Source organism: Dendrobates tinctorius, unplaced genomic scaffold (genome assembly GCF_039654945.1).
Source record: "Dendrobates tinctorius isolate UK_male_01 unplaced genomic scaffold, ASM3965494v1 ptg000046l, whole genome shotgun sequence".
In the NCBI taxonomy this organism is placed as follows: domain Eukaryota; kingdom Metazoa; phylum Chordata; class Amphibia; order Anura; family Dendrobatidae; genus Dendrobates; species Dendrobates tinctorius.
The window spans coordinates 80,457,145-80,483,163 of record NW_027361714.1 but is presented as its reverse complement, the minus strand read 5'-3'; the positions used below and the strand labels follow the sequence as shown (position 1 = coordinate 80,483,163).

Sequence of the window (26,019 nt, the reverse complement as noted above, 5' to 3'; positions counted from 1 at the left end):
GACGTATCATCACTGTCGGGTTACATTAATGGGACTTTCTAGGATTAGACTGATGGTATTATATAGGTTTAGAATAACGGTCCTTTTTCTCCACAGCTCACCTATATTTCACACCCTCCTCATATGCTGGTAGTATGTGTAGTATGTGTACCAGCCCAACAGCCCACATACATGTCTCTCACTGTCCTGCACCCTCTTCCCCCATGCTAGTCACACTGCTCTCTCGTCTCCTTCCAACACTCCTTCATGTCTTCTCTTTGCAGTGTCCGCACGCCGCTTCCTGCAGGTCTCCATGATTACACCCCCGTCAGTGAGACCTTACCCTCCCATCTACGCCACGCCCACAACAGTAACGCTTTCTCCCAGCCTCCCCCACACTACAGTGTTGTTCAGTCACCGAGTGCGTCACTTCCGGCCATGAACACTTCCGGTCATGTGCAGCTGTGTGTGCGGGACACATAAATAGGAGCTGCAGTCTCACACCAGTCCGGCCCAGGCTCACCCCCTGCCGTGTTTCCGGCTCCGTGCACAGGTACTCGGCTGTCCATTGCCTTTCCGCACACACTCACATATTCTGTGTGCACTTACTAATCCCCAGTCATCATACACATGGATTCGCAATCATTTACATATGTTCTAGAACATTTGAGATGCTCCCGATATGTATTAACTCCTTATATACGTTTGTATATCTTTTCTGAAGCAGTGTTTGTCTATTAATCTGCTATTAGTGATGAGCGAGTATACTCGTTGCTTGGGTGGTCTCCGAGTATTTTGGTGTGCTCGGAGATTTGGTTTTCGTCGTCTTATCCTCATGATTTGTGGCTGCTAGACAGCCTGAATACATGTGGGAATTCCCTAACAAACCGGCATTCCACACATGTATTCAGACTGTACAAGTTGCAAATCATGCAGATAAGACAACAAAAACTAAATCTCCAAGCATGCCAAAATACTCGGAGGACACCCGAGCAGCAAGTATACTCGCTCATCACTAGTTATATGTTATATGTTCTTACGATTGACATTATTGCTCCTCTAAGCTTCTACCTACTTGCACCTGAGATAGTGATTAAGGTTCCACTGGACCTCGTCTTCATCGTTCCTTTCCCCTCCCCGCTCCTTTGTTTACCCCCTCGCACTTGATCCATGTCCATGTCTTTACCTTGTTATATCCTTTTTGTATATATTTGTATGTAATTTGACACTGTATAATAGGTATCTATTCTGTAATCTCCCGCACTTCAGATGTCCTTGACAAAGACTACTATCTGTCGAAACATCGGGCCATATCTGTTTTGACTCCTTGTCGGATCCAAATAAATGCAACACTGCAGCAAGACCTACAGTTCCATGTTCTTTTTTATGGTTGCTGAGGTTTGTACTTCGATTAGTCTGGACCACGAGTGCCTTCCTCAAGCACACTATATTTAAAGGGACAGTGCTAGTCTTTTATCTTTGTACAAATTTAACTGTTGGACCTGTTCATCACTGCACAAATGTCATTACCAACGGCTACATACAACGATACTGAAGCCAGCGCTATCATCTCTCGAGTCTCATCATCTGGCCATTTTCTTCAGATTCCAACAGGAGACCTGAAGACCCAAGATTACGAACAAGCATCAAAACGCTTTATCTCATTGGATTTGCATAACGCCACCCTCGCAGAATACTACAAGGTGCAGCGTATCCCGAGGGATCTACGTTCTCATTTACGCCCTGCCCTTTTCCTTGATCAACCTGACTACTGTAACAAGTTTGATGCTATTCTCAATAAGTGTTCTATGGACCTAATTCTACTTACCCTGGAATTTCTACACACAGCTGTAACCGAGGCGAAGCACAAAGTAGAAATCATTGAACAGCAACTTGTTAATACAAGCAGTTTGGAGGATTGGCAAACCAGCAAGTCCAAGGTGGACAAGAATCTTAAGGAATTTAAAACCAGATTGGAGTCAAAAAAACGCAGCAAATTCATCAGAGACTCTGAAGATTATATATCTGGCCAGGTCTATCGATGGCAAGCCACAGAATTCTACAGACCTACACGACAACCTCACTCATGTTATTCTACAGAATCCTCCAGTTCTGAAAGTGACGAGTTTCTTTCTCAACAAAAACCATTTTTTAGGTTCCAGAGGAAATCGAGACGGCGAGGCGGTAGACGGTACCAGAGGTCCAAGAATGCGGACCAGATCACAGGTAGGCTAGAATCTCTCATTTACATCTAATTCCATATACTCACTTCATATGAAGTGAATTTATTACAGTAAGGCCTGTCTTTCTGCGAAAATCCCCGCCTTTAATACTTTTTCTTCTGATCAAGAACTGCATAGCTGCTAACGCATTGTGCGACTGAATGCACACTTTTCTTAACAGGCATCTCTGTAAGTCCCACCAAAAAGTGCAATCAACCATTCTACTTAACCAGCCACAAACTCGGTCACCACCAGTGGACCATTACAATCCTCGTAGAACTTACCACCCTGTTGAAACTTTTATCTCTTTGGTCAACAGAGATGTATCTGAGGTGCTAAAACAGATCAAGGATGGTGAACTACAGCTTAAAGTAACCTCACATCCAATGAACAGGCTGCACTGAACAGCCTCGTTCAATGCAAGCAAATAATTACTAAGCAGGCAAAGGCGGCGTTATTGTCGAAATGGACAAGGGTTCCTTCAAAAACAAAATACATTCACAGCTACAAGACAGCAAAACCTATAAGCCTATACCCAGAGATACACTACCTGAGATCAGGGTTGAGATCCATAACATCTTGAGAAATATTTCCACAACAATACCATTGACACAAAACTCACATGTCACCCCATATCACCAGTCTTTTATGCCCTTCCAAAAGCTCAGTTGTAGCCGCCAATGATTCTGTCCTCTCCCCATTGGCCATTGTCCTTGATAGGTTTCACTAGAATGGTTTCCATTACTCCGACTCCACCAAAATGGGCTTTGACTCTGACTCCACAGCCCTACCAGTGCTGTGAATTTGGTAAGCCAAAACTCAGACTCCTCAATTTCCATGACTCCGACTCCACAGCCCCGCTAGTATCGATCATCAATTGGGGATACGTGCCACAAAAGACTTTTGGGACAGTAATTCAGATTTGAGCCCATTACAAAAAAAAAAAACAATTTTGTGAGGAAATACTTACCATTTTCGTGACCAATGATCAATTCTGTCAACAACTAATCGGGACAGTGATGGGATCGAACGTAGCGCCCCCATATGCTAATAATTTTATGTTGAACTTTGAGGAAAAACACCCCTATATTAGTATGAGCTATCAACACTACATCCTCCTGTGTAAACGATGCATAGATGACATTTTTGTTATCTGGACAGGTCCCCCCCCAGAATCGCTCATATCTTATTCAATAAGATCAATACCATAATTCCAGGCCTCACTTTTATCATCCTTCACGTTTCCAAAAATATCAATTTTTCTGGATAGTATGGTCATTAATCGTGATGGCTGGTCACTTACAACAGTATTATGTCAAACCTACAGACCATAACAACCTTCTCCATTACACAAGGTACCATCCACACAACACCAAGAAATCATGACCTAAATCACAACTATATCGTATCAAAAGTATATTATCAGATACAGCCACTAGAACCATCAGAAACACCGAGATGACGACAAAATCTGTCAATAGAGGGTGTACTAAGAAACTGGTCATGAAGGAACTCGGACAAGATCCTAAACCACTAGTGATGAGCAAGTATACTCCTTGCTTGGCTTTTCCCAAGCATGCTCGGGTGTCCTCCCGAGTATTTTAGCTTGCTCAGAGATATAGTTTTCGTCATCTCAGCTGCAAGATTTGCGCCTGCTGGACAGGTTGAATACATGTGAGGATTCCCTAACAAACAGGCATTCCTCACGTATATTCAGGCTGTCCAGCAGTCACAAATCATGCAGCTGCGTCGACAAAAACTAAATCTCAGCACGCTAAAATACTCAGCGGCATCAGAACATGCTCTGGAAAACCCGAGCAACGAGTATACGTGCTCATCACTATAAACCACCTATTTGAGATAATGCTGACACCCACCAGGTCACTTTTGTTAGTACATACAGGCCCGGTCTGAGACAAGAAAAAGCCGCTCTGCCACAGAAACCCCAGCAGCCCATACACTATATCACTCTTCACCCTGATCAGTGAATTTTGCATTATATTTTTAAACAGATTTTCCAAGTTTGATTTTTATTTGGCCATAGGAATATAGAAAATAATAAACCAAAATCCAATGTCACATCTCTGACCCCAGGACTGGAGAAGTGGTAATGTTCAGTGTGTATATATGTATATACAGTAATGGAAATATTTGATCCCTTGCTGATTTTGTAAGTTTGCCCACTGACAGACATGAACAGTTTATCATTTTAAGGGTAGCTTAAGTTTAATATTGAGAGAGAGAATATCAAAAATCCAGAAAATCACGTGGTATTAATTTTATATAAATGTATTTGCGTTTTGCAGTGAGAGAAGTATTTTATCCCTCTGGCAAGCAAGATTTAATAGTTGGTGGCAGAACCCTTGTTGGCAAGCACACCAGTCAGACTTTTTTGAAGTTGATGATGACGTTTGCGCACGTCAGGAGGAATTTTGGTCCACTCCTCTTTGCAGATCATCTCTAAATCATTAAGATTTTGAGGCTGTCACTTGGCAACTCGGAGCTTCAACTCCCTCCATAAGTTTTCTATGGGATTAAGGTCTGGAGACTGGCTAGTGTTGTGAATTCCCTGGCTTGAAGTTCTGAGCCAAAGCTCCCTCTGGTGGTTGCTTAGAGTAGTGGAGCTGGCCAGGTGGATGGAAGTTCTCCACCTGACGACAATAATTGGGAACCTGGGATTACTGGCTGGGAGCATATAATTGAGCTGGCTGCTCTTGGAGGTTGCTGGTGATTTCCTCTCTGTGCATTTGGAGCTCTTTTGTCCCCTGCCTGATCTGCATGGTTCAGCTAAAGGGACCTTTACACATAGCGATATCGCTAAAGCGTCACCGATTTTGTGACGCAGCAGCGATATCGCTAGCGATATTGCTATGTGTGATACCTACCTCCGACCGGCTCCCCCGCTGTCTGTCGCAGATCGCGCAGCTCCATTTCTCATTGGGCGCTTCCTGCTGGCGCCGACGAGTGACGCATGGACGTGGGCGGGAGAACGTCAGAATCGCCGCGTCTGAAAGGTAAGTAACGACCGCTGCTGCGTCGCTACATCGCTGTGAGATCTGCCTGTGTGGCAGCTCACTAGCAACCATTTAGCGATGCACCAGCGATCCTGACCGGGTCGTATCATTGTCGGGATCGCTGGTGCATCGTTAAATGTAAAGGGGCCTTTAGTGATTCTTTTGCTAATCCTTTGCATCTAATCTGGTTGTGTCTTTTTTTTTTTTTGCTTTCTGTTTTGCTGCTAGGGTTCAGCGTGCTCCTTGCTAGGGGCAGCGCTGGGCCCTGCTTCATATGTTGCAGCTTGTTCAGTCCCCTGTTATGTTAGTATCTTTTTGCTTTGCTGCCAGTTTATACCAGAGTACTGATCTAGCAGCGATGAGGTCGTGTGACCGCAGGTTTTTTTGTATATCAGAAGTGTTGGACTTTTTCAGGGTTTTGTGCGTGATTGCAGACTGTATCTTTTCTGTCCTGTCCTGTCTAGACAGCTTGGGCCCCACCGTTTGCTCAGTCTGTTCTCTGCCTGTGTTTGTGTCTCATCTTGTCTCACCGACAATATATGTTTGGGGGCTGTCTATTCCTTTAGGGATCTGTTCCGGGGCAGTTTAGATTTCATCTTTCTGTCTTTAGGCTTAGTTAGTCCTCTGGCTGTGACGAAGCGTCTAGGGCATCGTAGGAACGCTCCACGGCTACTGCTAGTTGTGTGGATAGGTTCAGAGGTCTGCAATCCGCTTAGTTACCAACCTCTCTGGTCTTCTGGTGGCTTAGGCCTCTTTCACACTTCAGTTAAAATCCGCCAAAAAGGCAGACAAGCGGATCCGTTCTCAAGTGATGGCACAGGATCCGTTTTTAGATCCTGAAATTTCATTGAAAATGAGGAAATTTAAAGGAACCGCTGGCCGGGAAGGAGAGAGAGAGAGACACTGTGGTCCCAGCTGCCTTGAGATCATTAACAAGTTCCCTCCCGTGTAGTTTTAGGCTGATCTCTCACCTTCCTCATGATTAAGGATATCCCATGAGGTGAGATTTTGCATGGTGTTCCAGATCGATGTCGATTTGACAGTCACTTTGTATTTCTTCCGTTTTCTTATTATTGCACCAACAGATGTCTCTTTCTCATCCAGCGTCTTACTTAGGCTTTTGTAGCCCATTCCAGCTTTGTGCAGGTCTATGAGCTTGTCCCTGGCATCTTAATAAAGCTCTTTGGTCTTGCCGATGTTGTAGAGGTTAGAGTCTGACTGAGTCTGTGGACAGGAGTCTTTTCTTTTTTTTCTTTTTTTTTATAAAGGTTATTATGTAAGGCTAGGTTCAGATTTTGTGTTTCCGTGCGGTCGCCGCACACGTTAACTCACCACATGTGGATGCATCCGCATACAAGGCATGTCCCTGCGTACACAATGTTAAAGATAGGTATGCAGGGAAACGCAGGATGTATAGAGAAGTAGGCGGAGCTTCACGGAGGAGGTAGGCAGCCATCCGCAGCCCTCCTCAATGCAAGTGTGAAACCAGGCTAAGACTGCTGTCTTTAATGCAGGTAACGAGTTGATTAGGAGCGTCTAACTGGTTTGTGGGAGCCAGAAGTCTTATTGGTTGGTAGGCGATAAAATACTTATTTCTCAATGCAAATAAACTTATTTAATTTATCAATGTGATTTTCTGGATTTAATTTTTGATATTCTACCTCTCAATGTTAAAATTAACCTACCCCTACAATTATAGACTGTTCATGTCTTTATCAGTGGGGAAACTTACAAAATCAGCAAAAGATCAAATGCTTATTTCCTTCACTGTTTGTATTTAGTCATGCAGAGGTGATGCACGGGTTTCTGTTGTACTTTTCCTACGACTGTTCCACTCCTGATTTTTATATAACACTAGCTGAAGAGCCCGGCACTGCCCGGGCATCGTAACTAACTACGGTTAGTTATGGCAAAATATATATATATATATATATATATATATATATATATATATATATATATATGTGTATATATATATAATATATCTCTCTCTCTCTCTCTCTCTCTCTCTCTCTCTCTCTCTCTCTCTCTCTCTCTCTCTCTCTCTCTCTCTCTCTCTCTCTCTCTCTCTCTCTCTCTCTCTCTCTCTCTCTCTCATCATCCCGTCAGCCAGGGCCACCAGACTACTCCCCCTAATGTCCCACATCATCCCGTCAGCCAGGGCCACCAGACTACTCCCCCCTAATATCCCACATCATCCCGTCAGCCAGAGCCACCGGACTACTACCACTAATATCCCACATCAGCCAGAGTCACTGGACTGCTCCCCCTAATGTCCCACATCATCCCGTCAGCCAAAGCTACTGGACTACCTGTAACGAATGGAAGCGGAGGCAAAGATGGTGAAGTTCACATTCGTTTTTATTTTTAAAGTGGAACCTCGGGACCGCGGTCCAGAGGCTCCGAAGGGGACGTGACAAGTGAGCCCCGGGTACCTGTAGTAAAGCCCCTCAGACAGGGCCAGAATGGAATACCCGGAGGACACAGGTGCTACCTCCAGTTAGACCCCGAACACGTGGCAGCTGTCCCAGTCCTGGATCCGGGTAGTTGGTAAGGAGTCGCTTCCAGTGACCATCACACAGTCCTTGGACACTGATGGCTGTTGGCAGAACGGGATGGCTTTCGCCCGGATGGTTGCAGATATAACCAGGTAGCACAGGATACTGATAAGCTGTGGAGACAGATAGCATTAGAGAATGCACAGAGACTGCAGATGCAGCGCAGACAGGTTAGCATGAGAACCGGATGTTGCAATGATAGATACTCGTTGCTCCGGCGCTCTCCCTATGGAGGAGAGGCCAGAAATAACAGCCAGTGCGCTGCTATTGGTTAATTGCACTTTTTGAATAATGCATGCCGCCACTTTAAGAAGGCAGGAGAGCGGGCGGGCGTGCCCTAATAGCCTTAGCTACAGATCTCCCCACTGGACGCCAGGAGGTGGAGGCAGGAGGGAGACCAGAATGCTGAGCAGCAGCATGAGAACCAGAGGAGGCCAGCTGCTGCCTAAGGACAGCATGTGAGGCTCGAGGTGAGTGCCCAGAATGGAGGGCAGCGGCAGACCTGGACGCAGCGCCAGGACGGGGACCAGGTGTAACAGTGGCAGACCTGGACGCAGCGCCAGGACAGGGACTGGGTGTAACACTACCCCTAATATCCAACATCATCCCGTCAGCCTGGGGTCAGAACCAGAGCGCTGAGTGGATTTGTCCTGACTTCCATACCAATGATCCCTTTAATAGAAGCCTGGGGTGAGAATCAGAGCGCTGAGGGATTTACCCTAACTTCCATACCAGAGATCCCTTTAAGAGAGGCCTGGGGTCAGTACCAAAGCTCAGAGTGGATTTGCCCCCACTTCCATACCGGGGATCCCTTTAAGAGACCCTGGGGTCAGAACCACAGAGCTGAGTGGAACAGTCCTAACTTCCATACCAGGGATCCCTTTAAGAGAGGCCTGGGGTCAAAACCAAAGCCCTGGATGGAGTTGCTTTGACTTCCATACCAATGATCCCTTTAAGAGGGAAGATGTGCCTATGGGATAGAGGATGTGTGATGGGGATATGGGCATGGGAGAAGGGATTCATTTCTGTCATGTGCTCTCTGCTCCTTTCAGGGGGGGCAGACAATGGCAGGGAGCTTATGTTCCCGATGATGCTAGATTTCTCCCACCATGTCAGTGTCTGCTGAGGTGTTGTCAAGTGGGAAAACTTGCTCATAGCAACCAATCACAGCTCAGCTACTTTTAACCAGCTCTGGTGAAATGAGAGATGCTTAGTGATTGGTTGCATGGAAAACTGTTGCTCATAGCAACCAATCACAGCTCCAGCTTCTTTTGAACAGCTCTGGTAAAATGAAAGATGCTTCGTGATTGGTTGGTGATACATACATACATGCATACATAAATTCACTTTTATATATAGACTAGCTGTAGAGCCCGGCGCTGCCCGGGCATCGTAACTAACTATGGTTAGTTATAACAAATTATAATGTTATAATGAATATATATATATATATATATATATATATAGCTGAGTGTAGAGCCCTGCCCACTCTGCATAGCCACATTCACTATAATATCCCACATCACGGTCCTAACTTCCATACCGAGAATCCCTTTAAGAGAGGCCTGGGGTCAGTATCAGAGCGCAGAGTGAATTTGCCCTCACTTCCATACCGGGGATCCCTTTAAGATGGGCCTTTGGTCAGAACCAGAGCGCTGAGTGGAACGGTTCTAACTTCCATACCGGGGATCCCTTTAAGAGGGGCCTGGCGTCAGTACCAGAGCGGATTTGCCCTGACTTGCATACCAGTGATCCCTTTAATAGAACCCTGGGGTCAGAATCAGAGCGCTGAGGGAATTGCCCTAACTTCCATACTGCAGATCCCTTTAAGAGAGCCTGGGGTCAGTACCAGAGCATTTGAAGGCAGTTGCCCTGACTTCCATACCAGGGATCCCTTTAAGAGAGGCCTGGGGTCAGTACCAAAGCGCAGAGTGGATTTGCCCTAACTTCCATACCAATGATCCCTTTAAGAGACCGTGGGGTCAGAACCACAGCGCTGGATGGATTTGCTCTGACTTCCATACCAATGATCCAAGAGGGAAGATGTGCCTATGGGATAGAGGATGTGTGATGGGTATATGGGAACGGGAGGGGTGATTCATTTCTGTCGTGCTTTCTGCTCCTTTTTGGGGGGCAGACAATGGCTGGGAGCTTATGTTCCCGGGGATGCTAGATTTCTCCCACCATGTCAGTGTCTGCTGAGGTGTTGTCAAGTGGGAAAACTTGCTCATAGCAACCAATTTTGAACAACTCTGGTGAAATGAAAGATGCTTTGTGATTGGTTGGTGATATACATACATACATACATACATACATACATACATTCAGTTTTATATATATGAAGCGTGTGTGTGTAACATATACGGAGAATTATACACAGCTCCACAATACCACAATATACTGTATAGTAAACAATTATATACACTTTTTCACATTATTTACTATGTGTGGACTATACTTATACATAGAGTATATTGTACTGTGAAGGCTTGGTATAGTTATTTAGTGTGTCTCTCTGTATATTATTTGTAATGGGGAGTCCACACCATATGCACAGCTCTGCACTATATCCTGTGTTTATAAAGCATGGTATAGAGATGTGTCTGCGTGTTTATTATATAGTGTAGAGATATGCCTTCTGTATATAGTGTACACTACCTAATATACACACAGCACCATATTATATACACATATCTATACACACAGCACCTTCCTATATACACAAGTCCTCACTATATACTTAATTATACTGTTTACATCACACCAGATGGGCAGATGTATATGCATCACACAGGATACACCGAGGCCTGTGTATGGACATTACATGCGATATATGGAGCATGAAAGTGAAATCATGCACTGTCCGCAATGGACATGTCAAGGTCAGCTGTTGGGCTCTCATAGTCTGGTGGCCACTGTAGCTATTACAGTACAGGAAGCTGGTGGATCTCTGAGCTGCAATACATTTCAGATGAATGGATCAGCCCTATACACATTAGACTATTGGCTAATGCCACAAAATGCATATGCACGCTGAAACACACAGGAAAATACACATGTGCTAATATAAAAATAAGAAGATACCCACAGGGTAATATGCAAGCTCGCAACCTGCTTCAAGGGGACGCACACTTGTGAGTCCTAAAGGTACTGTCACACTTAGCGAGGCACCAGCGATCCCGACCAGCGATATGACGCGGTCAGGATCGCTGGTGCATCGCTAAGTGGTCGCTAGTGAGCTGCCACACAGGCAGATCTCACCAGCGACATAGCAGGGGTCGGGGAACGCTACTTACCTGTCAGACGAGGCGATCCTGATGTCCTCCCGCCCGGCTCCACGCGTCGCTCGTCTCCACAGCAGGAAGCTGACGACGAGAAACGGTCCAGGACGTTCTCGCGCGATCAGCGATAACCAGCGGGGGAGCCGGTCGGAGGTAAGTATCACACACAGCGATATCGCTAGCAATATCGCTATAACGTCACAAAAACCAGTGACGTTACAGCGATATTGCTAGCGATATCGCTTAGTGTGACAGGCCCTTAACACTAAACTTAATAGCAAAGCCACAAAAAGAGGACGAAAAATTCAAGAATTAATACTGATAAACCCTCACAGCCTACCAATACATGGAGGGGGTGACTGCTTAGTATATGATTGCACAATAGAGGCCCATATAGGGCGCTGTTCCCATACAGGTCATGCACAGTATCTGGTTTACAGCCTATTAGTGATACGCATACTGTTCGATCAGTCGGGCTGCCCAGCACTATCTAAATGCATCCCATGTGAACAGACGACCCAGTTTACAAGACCAAAAGTGCTAATCTTGGCTGCACCCTGAAAAATAAAGTGCAAGAAATGGATATAAATATGAGGTATTGGTCGATAGTTTGGCCAAGATATGCAAGCTCGCAACCCAACGTTCAAGGGTTCTCACACTTGTGACCCCTAACACTAAACTTCATAGCAAAACCACAAAAAGAGGACTACACATCCCCCAAAAACTCTTTGGTGCAATCATATACTAAGCAGTCACCCCCTCCATGAATTGGTAGGCTCTGAGTGGTTGTCTCATCAGTATTTTGCACCTGTGTTTCCATCTTTTACTACATGGGTTTGCAGCATTTGTTCGGAGACCTAGGCAGGTAAACACTGCTGCCCCCTTTCTGCTGTATAAACCATATGCACACATGCTCAACCACAAAGAAAAATACATGAATAGTGTAGAGTTAAGACGCTGGGACTGCTCACATGTCCATGTAACTTGCAATAGGAAGTATCACTTCAAATCTGTTAAAGGGAACCGGTCACCACTTTTTTGCCTGCTAGCTAAAAGTATCAGTTAATTTGGTGTCCCACAACTACTTCTGAAACCCCCTGACTCCCCATGTATCACCCATAAAAACCTTTTTAACCCCTTAATGTCTATTGACGTGTACAGTCTGTCATAGCAGAAGGTAACTTCCTGCACCAGGACGGACTATGCACGTCATGCCTTTGAACTGCCACTGCCTGTAAACAAGCAGTGACAGTTAAGTGCCGACAGCTGTCTATGACAGCTGACAGGCACAGCAAGGGGTGCAGGGACCCTTGCAGTTGGTCCCCGCACCCAGAGAGCTGTGATTGGTCAGTCAATCTGACTGACCAAACACAGTGCGATCTGGTAGGAAATGCTGATCTCCTGCCAGAACGGAGGAGAAAGTGAAAATGAAAGTGGCTGACCGGCTGCTGTGAGGGGGGGGGCGGTATTGGAACAGCCAGGGAGTGCTGAGCACCGACTGATTAACCCTACTGATGCCTGATCATGAACGATCACGTCATTTGGAGGACAGTGAAGAGATGCAGGGACCAATGACAGCGTCTGCATCTCTGAATGCTGTGATTGGATAGTAACTGTAACTATCCAATCACAGCAGTGTATCAAATGCGGGAAACAGCAGCACAGCTACATCTTGTCACTCTGTGACATTGTTAGAGATTGGAGCTGTGCTGCTGTTAGAACCTGAGAGACCTGTGTGGAATTCAGAATCAATTTTTATCCCACTCCCAGTGTAACCCCAGTCTTCCTGTCAGTCGGTCTGTCTGTCCTCCCATCTCCTCTGTCATATATATATATATATATATATATATATATATATATATATATATATATAATGTGTGTGTGTATATATATATATATATATATATATATATATATATATATATATATATATATATATATATATATATATATATATATATAGAGAGAGAGGGACGGAGATTTAAATGGCTGCACATACGTATTCGGCAGATGAGGCTTACGCCATGATCTGTTCGGATACAGACAGCGCCAGTGAAACGGACGAGCAGTTTTTGCAGATGTCGTCCTCGTCCGCTAGTTCTAGCAACGACGAAAATCAACAACAGCACAGTGGGCGAGAACATGCTACCGCTGCAAATGATTGGGCGCCCACAGAATCCTACACTCCGTGCGTGCCAGAATTTATTTCTGCCACGGGCATCCATGTGGACACTGCTGGATTTAGGGAGGTAGATTTTTTTAAAATTTTCTTCTCTGAAGAATTATTAAATTTAATGATTGAGCAGACCAATATGTATGCTGCTCAATCCATTGCTGGCCACCCCACATCGAACTACTCCAAAGGTAGTAACTGGAAACCTGTTGATTTGGCGGATATTTTAAAATTGTTTGGCCTTTTTCTCAATATGGGTCTGATAAAGAAACCCACTCTCAGATCATATTGGTCAACTGATGTCCTGTACGACACCCTATGTTCAGAGAGGTAATGGCCCGACGACAATTTGAGAGCATTCTGCGATTTCTACATTTCGCAGAAAATGCAAATTGCCCCACTCCCAATGATCCCAGCTATGACCGACTTTACAAAGTCAGGCCCCTAATAAATTATTTTAACAATAAATTTTCCCAGACATATACCCCCGAAAAAAATATCTGTGTGGACGAGTCCCTGGTCCTTTTCAAGGGCAGGCTGCATTTCAAGCAGTACTTGCCAAATAAAAGGTCCCGATTTGGACTGAAAATATATAAGTTGTGTGAAAGCGACCCTGGCTACACACACAAATGTGTATGAGGGGAAAGACTCCCAGATTGTTCCTCCCGAATGCCCCCCCCTCCCTAAATATAGCTGGGAAAATTGTGTGGGACCTGGTCCATCCCCTTTTAGATAAAGGGTACAACTTGTACATAGATAATTATTATACAAGTATACCCCTGTTCAGGTGCCTGTCTGCCAAAAATAACGTATCCTGTGGAACCATACGCCGGAACCAAAGAGAGTTGCCCAAGACTTTTGTCTCCTAAAAATTAAAGACAGGTGAAAATAAGTCGCTCTGCAATGAGGACATGCTGCTTGTCAAATTTCGAGACAAAAAAAGATGTCCTCATGTTGTCATCAATCCATGCTGACAGAAGCAGCCAAGTCCCTGTGCGCGGCACAAGTTCGTCTGCCCAGAAGCCTAGCTGTATTCAAGACTACAATAAGTTTATGGGTGGCGTGGACCTTGCAGACCAGATGCTGCAGCCCTACAGCGCTGTTCGCAAGTCTCGCGTATGGTATGAAAAACTTGCTATACACCTAATCCAAGTGGCCCTATACAATTCATTTGTACTGTACCGAAAAAGTGGGAATTAAGGATCTTACCTTGAGTTCCTGGAAAAAGTAATAAAAAAATTTGATATTTGGAGACTAAGGGAGGGTTGGGGGAGAATTATCTAGCAAGGCCAGCAGAATAATACCCGGTCAGCATTTTCCCTCACAAGTTCCACCGACAGCTAAAAAAGGCTGACCCCAAAAGAGATGCAGGGTGTGTTATAAAGATGGAGTTAGAAGGGAAACCATTTACCAGTGTGACACATGCCCTGATAAGCCTGGCCTCTGCATTAGGGAATGTTTCCGTCGCTACCATACATCCGTAGAATAACTGGAATTTTTTTGTTTTTACCCTTGCCACCTTCTGCCAATTGACTTTTTACGGTATTTCTTTGCAAAAGTCGAATGGTGCTCCTTCCCTTCCAAGCCCCACCGTGCACCCAAATAGTAATTTTCTACCACATATGGGGGGGTATTGGCTTATTCAGGAGAAATTGCACAACAAATTGTATGGTTCATTTTCTCTTTTTATCCTTCTAAAAATGCAAAATTTGGGAGTAAAACACACGTTTTGTGGTAAAAATATGATTATTTTTTCGGCTCAATGTCATAAACTTCTGTGAAGCACCTGGAGGTTCAAGGTGCTCACCACATATCTAGATAAATTCCTTGAGGCGTCTAGTTTTCAAAATGGGGTCACTTGTGGGGGGTTTCCACTGTTTAGGCATATCAGGGGCTCTTCAAATGCAACATGGCGTCCACTACTAATTTCAGCCAATTTTACTTTGCAAAAGTCGAATGGTGCTCCTTCCCTTCCAAGTCCCACCGTGCTCCCAAATAGTAGTTTTATACCACATATGGGGTATCAACGTATTCAGAAGAAATTGCACAACAAATTTTGTGGTTCATTTTCTCTTGATACCCTTGAGAAAATAAAATAAATTGTGTCCAAAGTAAAAAATTTGTGAAAAAAAGTTAAATGTTCATTTTTTCCTTCCACATTGCTTTATTTCTTGTAAAGCACCTGAAGGGTTAATAAACTTCAAGAATGTGGTTTTGAGTACCTTGAGGGGTGCTGTTTTTAGAATGGTGTCACTTTGGGATATTTTCTGGCATATAGGCACCTTAAAGTGACTTCAAATGTGATGTGGTCCCTAAAAAAATGGTTTTGTAAATTTTGTTGGCAAAATGAGAAATTGCTGGTCAAATTTTAACCCTTATAACTTCCTAACGAAAAAAAAATTTGTTTCCAAAATTGTGCTGATGTAAAGTAGACATGTTGGAAATGTTATTTATTAACTATTTTGTGTGATATATTTCTCTGCTTGAAGGGCATAAAAATTAAAAGTTTGAAAATTGTAAATTTTTTACAATTTTTGCCAGATTTTCGTTTTTTTCATAAACACAAGTCATATCGAAGAAACTTTACCACTGACATGAAGTACAATATGTCATGAAAAAACAGTCTCAGAATCAGCGGGATCCGTTGAAGCGTTCCAGAGTTATAAGCACATAAAATGACAGTGGTCCGATTTCAAAATTAAGGCCTGGTCTTTAACCTACAAAATGGCTTGGTCGTTAAGGGGTTAATTTGTCCCGCGCTGTATGGTAATGTGTTCGGTCCCGTCCAATGTAAATTGGGAGCGTAGAAACAGAGGCGCAGAAAACAGTGCACACACAAGTCAAATCTAATATATAAAGCTCAAGTGTGTGTGTGTGTGTGTGTGTGTGTGTGTGTGTGTGTGTGTGTGTGTGTGTGTGTCCGGGATTGGCATCCGCACCGTCGCAGCTACAGCCACAACATTTGGCACAGTCACACGTCTGGACCCCGAGAGCGTCCTAAGCTATGTTGTGAGGTGAAATTTTAACCCCGCGCGTTCCAATTCACCAAACAATTTTGCCCCTATCTACATAATGGGGGGAAAAGTGTGTTATCAAGCCCCGCCCCTCATGATGTCATAATGGTTGCCATGGCGACGATGATGTCGTCATAGGTTGCAAGCCCCGCCGCTCACTATGATGTCATAATGGTTGACTATGGGATTGAGGATGTGTGATGGGTATATGGGCACTGGACTATGGGATGGAGGATATGTATGATGGGTATATGGGCACTGGACTATGGGATGGAGGATATGTATGACGGGTATATGGACACGGGACTATGGGATGGAGGATATGTATGACGGGTATATGGGCACGGGACTATGGGATGGAGGATATGTATGACGGGTATATGGACACGGGACTATGGGATGGAGGATGTGTGATGGGTATATGGGCACGGGACTATGGGATGGAGGATATGTATGATGGGTATATGGGCACGGGACTATGGGATGGAGGATATGTATGATGGGTATATGGGCATGGGACTATGAGATGAAGGATGTGTGATGGGTATATGGTCATTCGACTATGGGATGGCGAATATGTATGATGGGTATATGGGCATGGGACTATGGGATGGAGGATGTGTGATGGGTATATGGACACGGGACTATGGGATGGAGGATGTGTGATGGGTATATGGGCATGGGACTATGGGACGGAGGATGTGTGATGGATATATGGGCACTCGACTATGGGATGGAGGATATGTATGTTGGGTATGTGGGCATGGGCCTATGGGATCGTGGATATGTATGATGGGTATATGGGCATGGGACTATATGATGGAGGATAATTATAATTTGCTGTAACTAACCACAGTTAGTTACTATGCCCGGGCAGCGCCGGGCTCTTCAGCTAGTATGTGTATAAAAAGGCTTTATTTAACACCAATGCCTGACAGACAGAAAATATATTTAAAAACACCATAAAATCACAAAGAACATGGACAATTCAAGCCTGACAAGGTATACCAAAAGGGCAATATTTGATAAAGGTGCAGCTGTGAATAAGTGGCACACACAGATCACACTGCAGTCACATAATTGCCCAGGTTACCAGGGCTGTGGAGTCGGTAAGCCAAACCTGCGACTCTGACTGCTCAATTTCCCTTACACCTACTCCAACTCCCACATATGTTGCTTATATTTAAGTGAAAAATGTATTGTAGTACAATGTGAACATCAGACATTTAATCATTTCTATGATACAGTAATCAAGATATTTAGATAGAACATAATATCTATTTATTTGAATAAAACTTTAGAACACAAAAAACTGCAATAAATTGTAAATATGTAATACACTGTATACATGCACATGTATACGGTACAGACCAAAGTTTGGACACACCTTCTCATTCAAAGAGTTTTCTTTATTTTCATGACTATGAAAATTGTAGATTCATTCTGAAGGTATCAAAACAATGAATTAACACATGTGGAATTATATAATTAAAGTGTGAAACAACTGAAAATATGTCTTATATTCTAGATTCTTCAAAGTAGCCACCTTTTGCTTTGATTACTGCTTTGCACACTCTTGGCAGAGCAATGCCTGTCCTGGGCGTCCTTTTGGGCAGCTATGAAGTGTACCTGACTGTTGCTAAAAAAAAAGGAGTGATAGTCTGTGTGTTATCCGGCTTTCATTCTTTTTGGTACAGATATGATATGGATAGACATATGGATAAATGGATATATAGATAGAGCAGATTTCTAATCTGCTTTTGCTATTGAAAACATTATCTATGAGAACTAAAACCTTTCTGGTGATGCGGTTTTTTAAAAAGCCGCTCTGCTTTTGCAACTGAAAAACGTATCCTCAAAAAACGCAGGAAAAACGCTGTGTGTGAATGTAGCCTTAGAACAGGAATAGAACAGTCATTTATAGGACATTTCATAACTTTCCCAAATTCCTATGAAAAAATATTCAGCACATTCTGCATTGAACTACTGTACCCAATTTATTATATATTTTAGGAGTCTGAATCGGTCCATTTTATTCCGACTCCACCAAAATGAGCAACGACTCCGACTCCACAGCCCTGCAGGTTACACCATCAGGTCTGTCCGGTCCGACGCGTGTCGCTGTCCCCACAACAGCTTCGTCAGGGAAGTAGTCTCTAAAGGTGGTTTCACATTAGCGTTTCAGGCCGCAGCGTCGGCCTGCGCACGGCCGCGGCTAAGCCCCGCCACGCCTCCTTCGGTAGCTCCGCCTACGGGGGCATGACACTGCATGCCTCCTGCATCCCCTATCTTTAGCACTGGGGACGCAGGCCGTGCGCAGGTATGCGTTTGGCGGCGCATGCGTCCTTTTGACTGGTGTGCGGACCAGCGCCAAACGCAACCTGTTGCAATTTGGTGCGATCGCGCACCGTCAAAAGGACGCATGCGCCGCCAAACGCATACCTGCGCACGGCCTGCATCCCCAGTGCTAAAGATAGGGGACAGAGGATGCATGCAGCATCATGCGCCCGTAGGTGGAGCTCCCAGCGGAGGCGCGGCAGGTGCTGGGCTTAGCGGTGGCCGTGCGCAGGCAAACGCTGTGGCCTTAAACGCTAATGTGAAACCACCCTAAGTCAGTCAAGCCCCCTTATATATGTTGCAAATGCATTTGCAAGTGCTTTGGGACACGCCGACACCTGTGTGCGGCACCTCCCCCAAGCACTTCCAGTCTGTGAAACCGAAACTCCAGGTTTTTGTCTGCGCATGTGCTAGATGCAATTCAGCAGGTCTCAAAATAGCACTGATGCATTCCACTATAAGGACATAGTCTTCATAAAGTAAGTTACCTACTGCCCATGCGCTGTGTGCCATGCATCATATCTATGCTGTGCATCATATCTAACTGTGGCAGCAAAGGCTGCTCCACAGGAGAGCTATAAATAGCAACATCAATGACGATCCACCCTTTCCTGTCCAGAGGCTCTGCACACTCTCCAAGCTGCAATTACAGTGCTAATGTTTAGCCAATCACTCCCAAAGGAATAATGGCATATATACCTAGAACAACAAGCTATATCAGAGCGGCTACACAGCACCAGCCATATTTAAGGCCATTTCATGTGGATATAGCCATGGTTATACATTGTCACCATAGGAAATTATAGAAAATTATACTAATAGTGACAACCTGCTAGCATACACATATGTGGCACTTCTATAAATTATGGATAAAGATCTTTTGACAAAATATGGATGATGGCAGTGTATCCCTGCAAAACATCATTATAACAGTATCCTCATAATCTTATTATGTATATGGAGACGTCATGAGTTTTACACTGACTATATATCAGGGATATTCCCATCTATCCATATTTGTATACTAATCCATATCTATAGTGAAAGAACCACCTAGACTAGGATGCCCATTTATTATGAGTATCTGTATAACCAGTACTATATTTTAACTCTGGCAAAAGAGCCCCATCCATTAAGATAGACTTAATTCTATCAAGGAATGATCCAGTGTTTCCATATAAAATATATCCAATAGCCTGTTGCCTAGATCTAGACAACCAGCGAATAAATAGCCACTTTTTTGCATCAACCTATGCACTGTAGCAAATGCTGTACCCAGCCCCCTTGACACATATATAAATATATACATGAGAGCATGTGCATGCATATAAATATACATGCTCCTCAGTTATCGGAACCCTCCAAAATTCAACCTCAGGCCTTTTAACTCATGAGGAACCCAGTGAAACATAGCTCTTCATTCATGCCATTCGGTCTAACTGAATTAAGTTTAAAAATCCATCTAGATTCCTACCTTAGAAGTTCTCCCAATCGATCCGTTTTCCTAATATTAGTTTTAACTTTTTGTAGGCCAACTACATGTAACCCATGAGTCTTGCCATTATGACAATCCAGAAAATGCTGTGCCACGGAAGTTAAGGTCTTCCCCTTTGCCAGATCTGCCCTAGCTAGATTAATGTTCGACGTATGTGTTTGTATACGCTTCCATAGCTCTTGTGAGGTTTGACCTATGTAAACCATAGGACAAGAACAAATCAAAGCATAAACCACATTCTGTGTCTTACAATTAATGTAGTCATGCAGCTTATAGAGCTGACCATCTTGTGGATTAGTGTCATGATCCAGGTTGGATGATGACAGATAAAAGCACATGTAACCTTTTTTTTTTTCTTACGCTGTGTGCTTAAGTTTTGGCTTTGCTCCCGGTGCCCACTAGGGTCATCGCACAGTGGTGTCTCTTGTTCTAGTTTGCCCCCGGTGGTGGTTAGCGTTATTACACGGGAATCACTAACAGGTGTGATTCCTCTGGCTTAACTATTAAGGTGTGTCGTGCTCTCACTCACTGTTGATGATAGTGGTCATTTCCAACCATCCTTGGTGGAGGAAGGATCTAGAGAGAGTTCCTGGCAGCTCAGTCAGAGTCCTGGTGTGGGAGGAGCTAGAGAGAGTTCCTTGCAGCTCTGACAAAGCTTGGTGAAGTAGCAGCGGTTCTGGAGGAAAGCTGCATTCTGGTGGTGGACTCTGTTGCTGGGAGCAATAGCAACAGAGCAAAGCTAAGTGGTGTTACCCCTGTTTTGTAACTTTCCTTTTGTGTGTTTCAGTGCAGTGGTGGGATTAGTTTCTGCACCGTCCATTTCATTAGAAAGGGCTAGGTGCAGGGCGAGCTAGGGTTCTTATGTTCCAGCTCGGCGACAGGTGCGGAGCCTGTATAGGGACTGTTAGGAGTGTAGAGACTGACTCAGGGGAGTGCAAGAGGTCTCCACATCCCCGTTCCCTATCGCAGGGCCCTCTGTTATGATGAGCCACCGAAGGAGGAATAAAACAAAATACTAGCTAAGTCCAGAAAAAAAGAGAGAGGTTGTCAGCTATCGGATTGCAGACCCCTGAACCTATCCATAACAACTAGCAGTAGCCGTGGGGGGTTCCTACGGTGCCCTAGACCCCTCGATCACAGCCGGAGAACTACATAGCCTAAAGACAGAAAGGGGAAAAACTAAACTGCCCCAGAGCAGACCCCAAAGCAATAGGCAGCCCCCAACATATAATGACAGTGAAGCAAGATGAAAACACTAACACAGATAGAAAGATAGGTTGAGCAAATGATGGGGCCCAAGCTAACTACATAGGACAGGATAGGAAAGCTGCTGTCTGCCATCCGCAAAAAGCCTATCAAAATGAGCCAACCGACTGATAGGAAAAACAGGCCCTGAAGTCGCTAGGCTTCAAAAGACTATATCAGCACTCAGGTATATTCTGAAGACAGAGCAAAAGATCAACAGATCAGAGACAAAAATGGAATTCAGCTCACCCCCGGACGGGGATGGCAGAACTCCCAAAAAACAAGGCAAAACAAAAACAAAACTGAAGAGTACAAAGCAGAGCAGAAAAACTTAGCTTTGAGATGCAGGAATCAGACTGGTCTCCAAGAATCCAGCAGGAAAATCACCAGCCAGGAAGAAGGGCGTCGGCAGCCTTATATCCAGTCCTCAATTCCAGCCACCCAGTCATCATCTAGCTGCCCAGGTGTTTGATAATCAGCCTCACTACCTTCCTTCACTAGAGGAGGGAGTTCATCAGACCTCAATGGTGAAGGGAAAAATGAACTCACAACAGTACCTCCCCCTTGAGGAGGGGTCACCGAACCCTCATCCATGCCACCAGGGCGATCCGGGTGAGCCCGATGAAAGGCACGCACCAATCTTTCGGCATGAATATCAGAGGCAGAGACCCAGGAATTATCCTCCTGACCATAACCCTTCCACTTAACCAAATACTGGAGTCTCCGTCTACCCAGACGGGAATCCAGTATCTTCTCTACCTCATATTCCATGTTACCTTCAACCAATATAGGGTCAGGAGGTGCCACCACAGGAACTACTGGTTCAACAAACCTCTTCAACAAGGACTTATGAAACACATTATGAATTTTAAATGTGACAGGAAGAGCCAACCGAAAAGAGACCGGATTAATAATCTCCAAAATCTTGTAAGGTCCAATAAATCTAGGCTTAAACTTAGGCCTGTTTCACACTTCCGTTTTTTCAAATCCGTCAAAATCCGTTGGTTTCCGTTAAAAAACGGATCCGCCAATTTTTTTGCAGGATCCGTTTTTGTCCCATAGCGGTTACCGCGGATCCGTCAAAAAAACGGATCCGGGTTTTAAAAAAAAACGGATCCGTTAGCATCCGTTTCCGTCAAAAAAACGGATCCGTTTGGCGGACACAAAAACGGAAGTGTGAAACAGGCCTTAGGAGAAGCCACCTTCATAGCGATATTTTTTGATGACAACCAAACCATATTACCCACCTTAAACTGGGGACCAACGGTCCTACGCCGGTTGGAAAACCGCTGGGCCTTTTCCTGGGAGAGAGATAACTTATCCACCACTTGGTCCCAGATCTGGTGCATTCTCTCCACCACAGTGTCAACACCTGGGCAGGCAGAAGGCTCCACCTGCCCTGAAGAAAATCGAGGGTGAAACCCAAAGTTACAAAAAAAAGGTGACATCAAAGTGGCAGAACTAGCTCTATTATTTAAAGCAAATTCGGCCAAGGACAAAACTGAAACCCAATCATCCTGATTGGCAGAAATAAAACATCTCAAATACGACTCCAAAGTCTAGTTTGTTCTCTCCGTCTGCCCATTGGTCTGAGGGTGAAATGCAGAGGAGAAGGACAACTGAATTCCCAGCTTGGAACAGAAAGTCCTCCAAAATCTAGACACAAACTGAACTCCTCTGTCAGATACAATGTTCTCAGGAATCCCGTGCAAGCGAACCACCTGTTGCAAAAACAAGGGCACCAACTCAGAGGAAGATGGCAACTTAGGGAATGGTACAAGATGGACCATCTTAGAGAATCTATCACAAATCACCCAAATAACAGTCATTCTCTGAGAGACAGGCATATCAGAGATAAAATCCATTGAAATATGGGTCCATGGCCTCCCGGGCACCGGCAAAGGCATCAACAAGCCACTAGAGCGAGAACAAGGTTTAGACCGGGAGCAAGTCCCACAGGACTGCACAAAATTCCTGACATCATGAGACAAGGCGGGCCACCAAAAAGACCGACTCACCAGATCTCTAGTACCAAAAATACCTGGATGACCAGCCAATGCAGAGCAATGAACTTCAGACATCACTCTCTTCCTCCACTGGTCAGGAACATACAACTTTCCACTGGGACAACGCTCAGGTTTGTCCTCCTGAAACTCTTCCAGAGCACGTCTCAAATCGGGCGAGATGGCAGAAAGAACTGCCCCCTCGCCTAAGATGGTAGCAGGCTTAGTCACAACAGGGGAATCAGCAAGGAAACTCCTAGAGAGGGCGTCTGCCTTGACATTCTTAGTGCCCGGAAGAAAAGAGACCACAAAATCAAAACGTGTGAAAAACAAGGCCCACCTAGCCTGTCTAGGATTCAAGCGCTTGGCCGACTCCAGGTAAATCAAATTCTTGTGGTCAGTAAGGACCACGACTTGGTGTTTGGCTCCCTCCAACCAATGTCTCCATTCCTCAAATGCCCATTTCATTGCCAACAGTTCCTGATTCCCCACATCATAGTTACGTTCGGATGGGGAGAACTTTCGGGAAAAGAAAGCACAAGGATTCATTTTAGATGTCACAGGATCTTTTTGGGACAACACCGCTCCTGCACCAATCTCAGAAGCGTCCACCTCCACCTGAAACGGGAGTGAGACATCAGGTTGCCGCAAAACCGGAGCAGAAGTGAATCTTCTCTTCAGCTCCTGAAAGGAAGAAACAGCCTCCGGAGACCAATTCAGCACATCAGCACCCTTCTTAGTCAAATCAGTCAATGACTTGGCAATACCAGAAAAATTAGCTATAAATTTCCGATTAAAAATTAGCAAAGCCCAAAAACTTCTGGAGGGCCTTCAAAGAAGTGGCCTGAACCCAATCATAAATGGCCTGTACCTTGGCCGGGTCCATTTCAATAGTTGATGGAGACAAAACAAATCCCAAAAAATGAAATCCTCTGTACCCCAAAAAGGCATTTCGATCCCTTGACATACAGGGAATTCTCCCTACGGCCTCAGATATAGAGGAAAAAATATGCCCAAAAAAAAATTCTGACACACTTTTTTTTTTTTTTTTTACAATTCTCTCCTGATATTGAGTACCCTAGGATCTGCGGTATGGCTGGTGATTCTGTTATGATGAGTCACCGAAGGAGGAAAAAAACAAAATACCAGCTAAGTCCAGAAAAACCAGAGAGGTTGGTAGCTATCGGATTGCAGACCCCTGAACCTATCCATAACAACTAGCAGTAGCCGTGGGGGGTTCCTACGGTGCCCTAGACCCCTCGATCACAGCCGGAGAACTACATAGCCTAAAGACAGGGGAAAAACTAAACTGCCCCAGAGCAGACCCCAAAGCAATAGGCAGCCCCCAACATATAATGACGGTGAAGCAAGATGAAAACACTAACACAGATAGAAAGATAGGTTGAGCAAATGATGGGGCCCAAGCTAACTAAATAGGACAGGATAGGAAAGTGCTGTCTGCCATCCGCAAAAACCCTATCCAAAATGTGCCAACCGACTGATAGGAAAAACAGGCCCTGAAGTCGCTAGGCTTCAAAAGACTATATCAGCACTCAGGTATATTCTGAAGACAGAGCAAAAGATCAACAGATCAGAGACAAAAATGGAATTCAGCTCACCCCCGGCCGGGGATGGCAGAACTCCCAAAAAACAAGGCAAACAAAAACAAAACTGAAGTGTACAAAGCAGAGCAGAAAAACTTAGCTTTGAGACGCAGGAATCAGACTGGTCTCCAAGAATCCAGCAGGATCACCAGCAAGGCAAAAGGGCGTCGGCTGCCTTATATCCAGTCCTCAATTCCAGCCACCCAGTCATCATCTAGCTGCCCAGGTGTTTGGTAATCAGCCTCACTACCTTCCTTCACCAGAGGTGGGAGTTCATCAGACCTCAATGGTGAAGGGAAAAATGAACTCACAACAGCCCTCCATTGTATCAGTTTCCCTGGTGTTTCCCTTTATTATTTAAATTTGCCCTGCTGGAGGTGGTGTATCCAGTTATATGTGTAATATTTAAATTCGCCTGCTGGAGGCGATGTATCCGGCTGAACGTTACATTATTTAAGTTCGCCCTACTGGAGACGGTGTATCCAGGGTCACGTGTGTGATAGAAATTCGCCCTGCTGGAGGTGGTGTGTCCAGTCACACGTTGACCATCACATTTAGTAAACAAATCAGTCCGATTCATGAAGGTACAAATACTGCATTCCCCACAGGGATATGATTGCCGTAGCCGAAATCCCCCCTGAGTCTTCACTGTTGGTCGTACAAAGTGACTATTCATCAAAGAGTCGCCTAAATTAGGCGCTCTTTGTGCCGTAAGCATTGGCCGTTCTGGCAAGAACTCTGAGATTCTTTCGTCAGTTTTTAAAATTTGCCAATGTTTTTGAAAAAGGTCTCGTACTCTGTCCCACTGGTTGTGGAATGTGGTAATAAATCTAATCCCCATATCTGTATTGCATGAACTAGGTTTAAGTAGCTCCTCACGTGTTGTCGACATCGTTTTTTGAAATGCCTTACAAATCACTGATTTAGGATATCCTCTATTTCTCAACCGTTTGGTCAATTCTCTACTTTGATTTTGAAATTCTTGTACTTTAGTACAGTTTCGACGCAGTCTGGCAAACTGTCCATACGGCAACACCCGTTTTAAATGATCTGGGTGAAAACTGCGGTAATCCAATAGTCCATTGGTTGCTGTC

The 26,019-nt window shown here is 44.6% G+C and overlaps 1 protein-coding gene across 1 annotated transcript in view; it reads left to right on the top strand.

The window, feature by feature from the left end:
* Window positions 1-378: 378 nt before the first annotated feature.
* The window catches only part of LOC141089562 (uncharacterized), a 34,323-nt gene continuing 8,682 nt past the window's right edge, over window positions 379-26,019 (top strand). Inside the window, exons 1-2 of the mRNA XM_073576054.1 lie at window positions 379-532; window positions 1,249-2,205. Coding sequence (XP_073432155.1) covers window positions 1,500-2,205 — 706 coding nt within the window. The 5' untranslated portion in view covers window positions 379-532; window positions 1,249-1,499. The remainder of the gene's footprint in view (window positions 533-1,248; window positions 2,206-26,019) is intronic.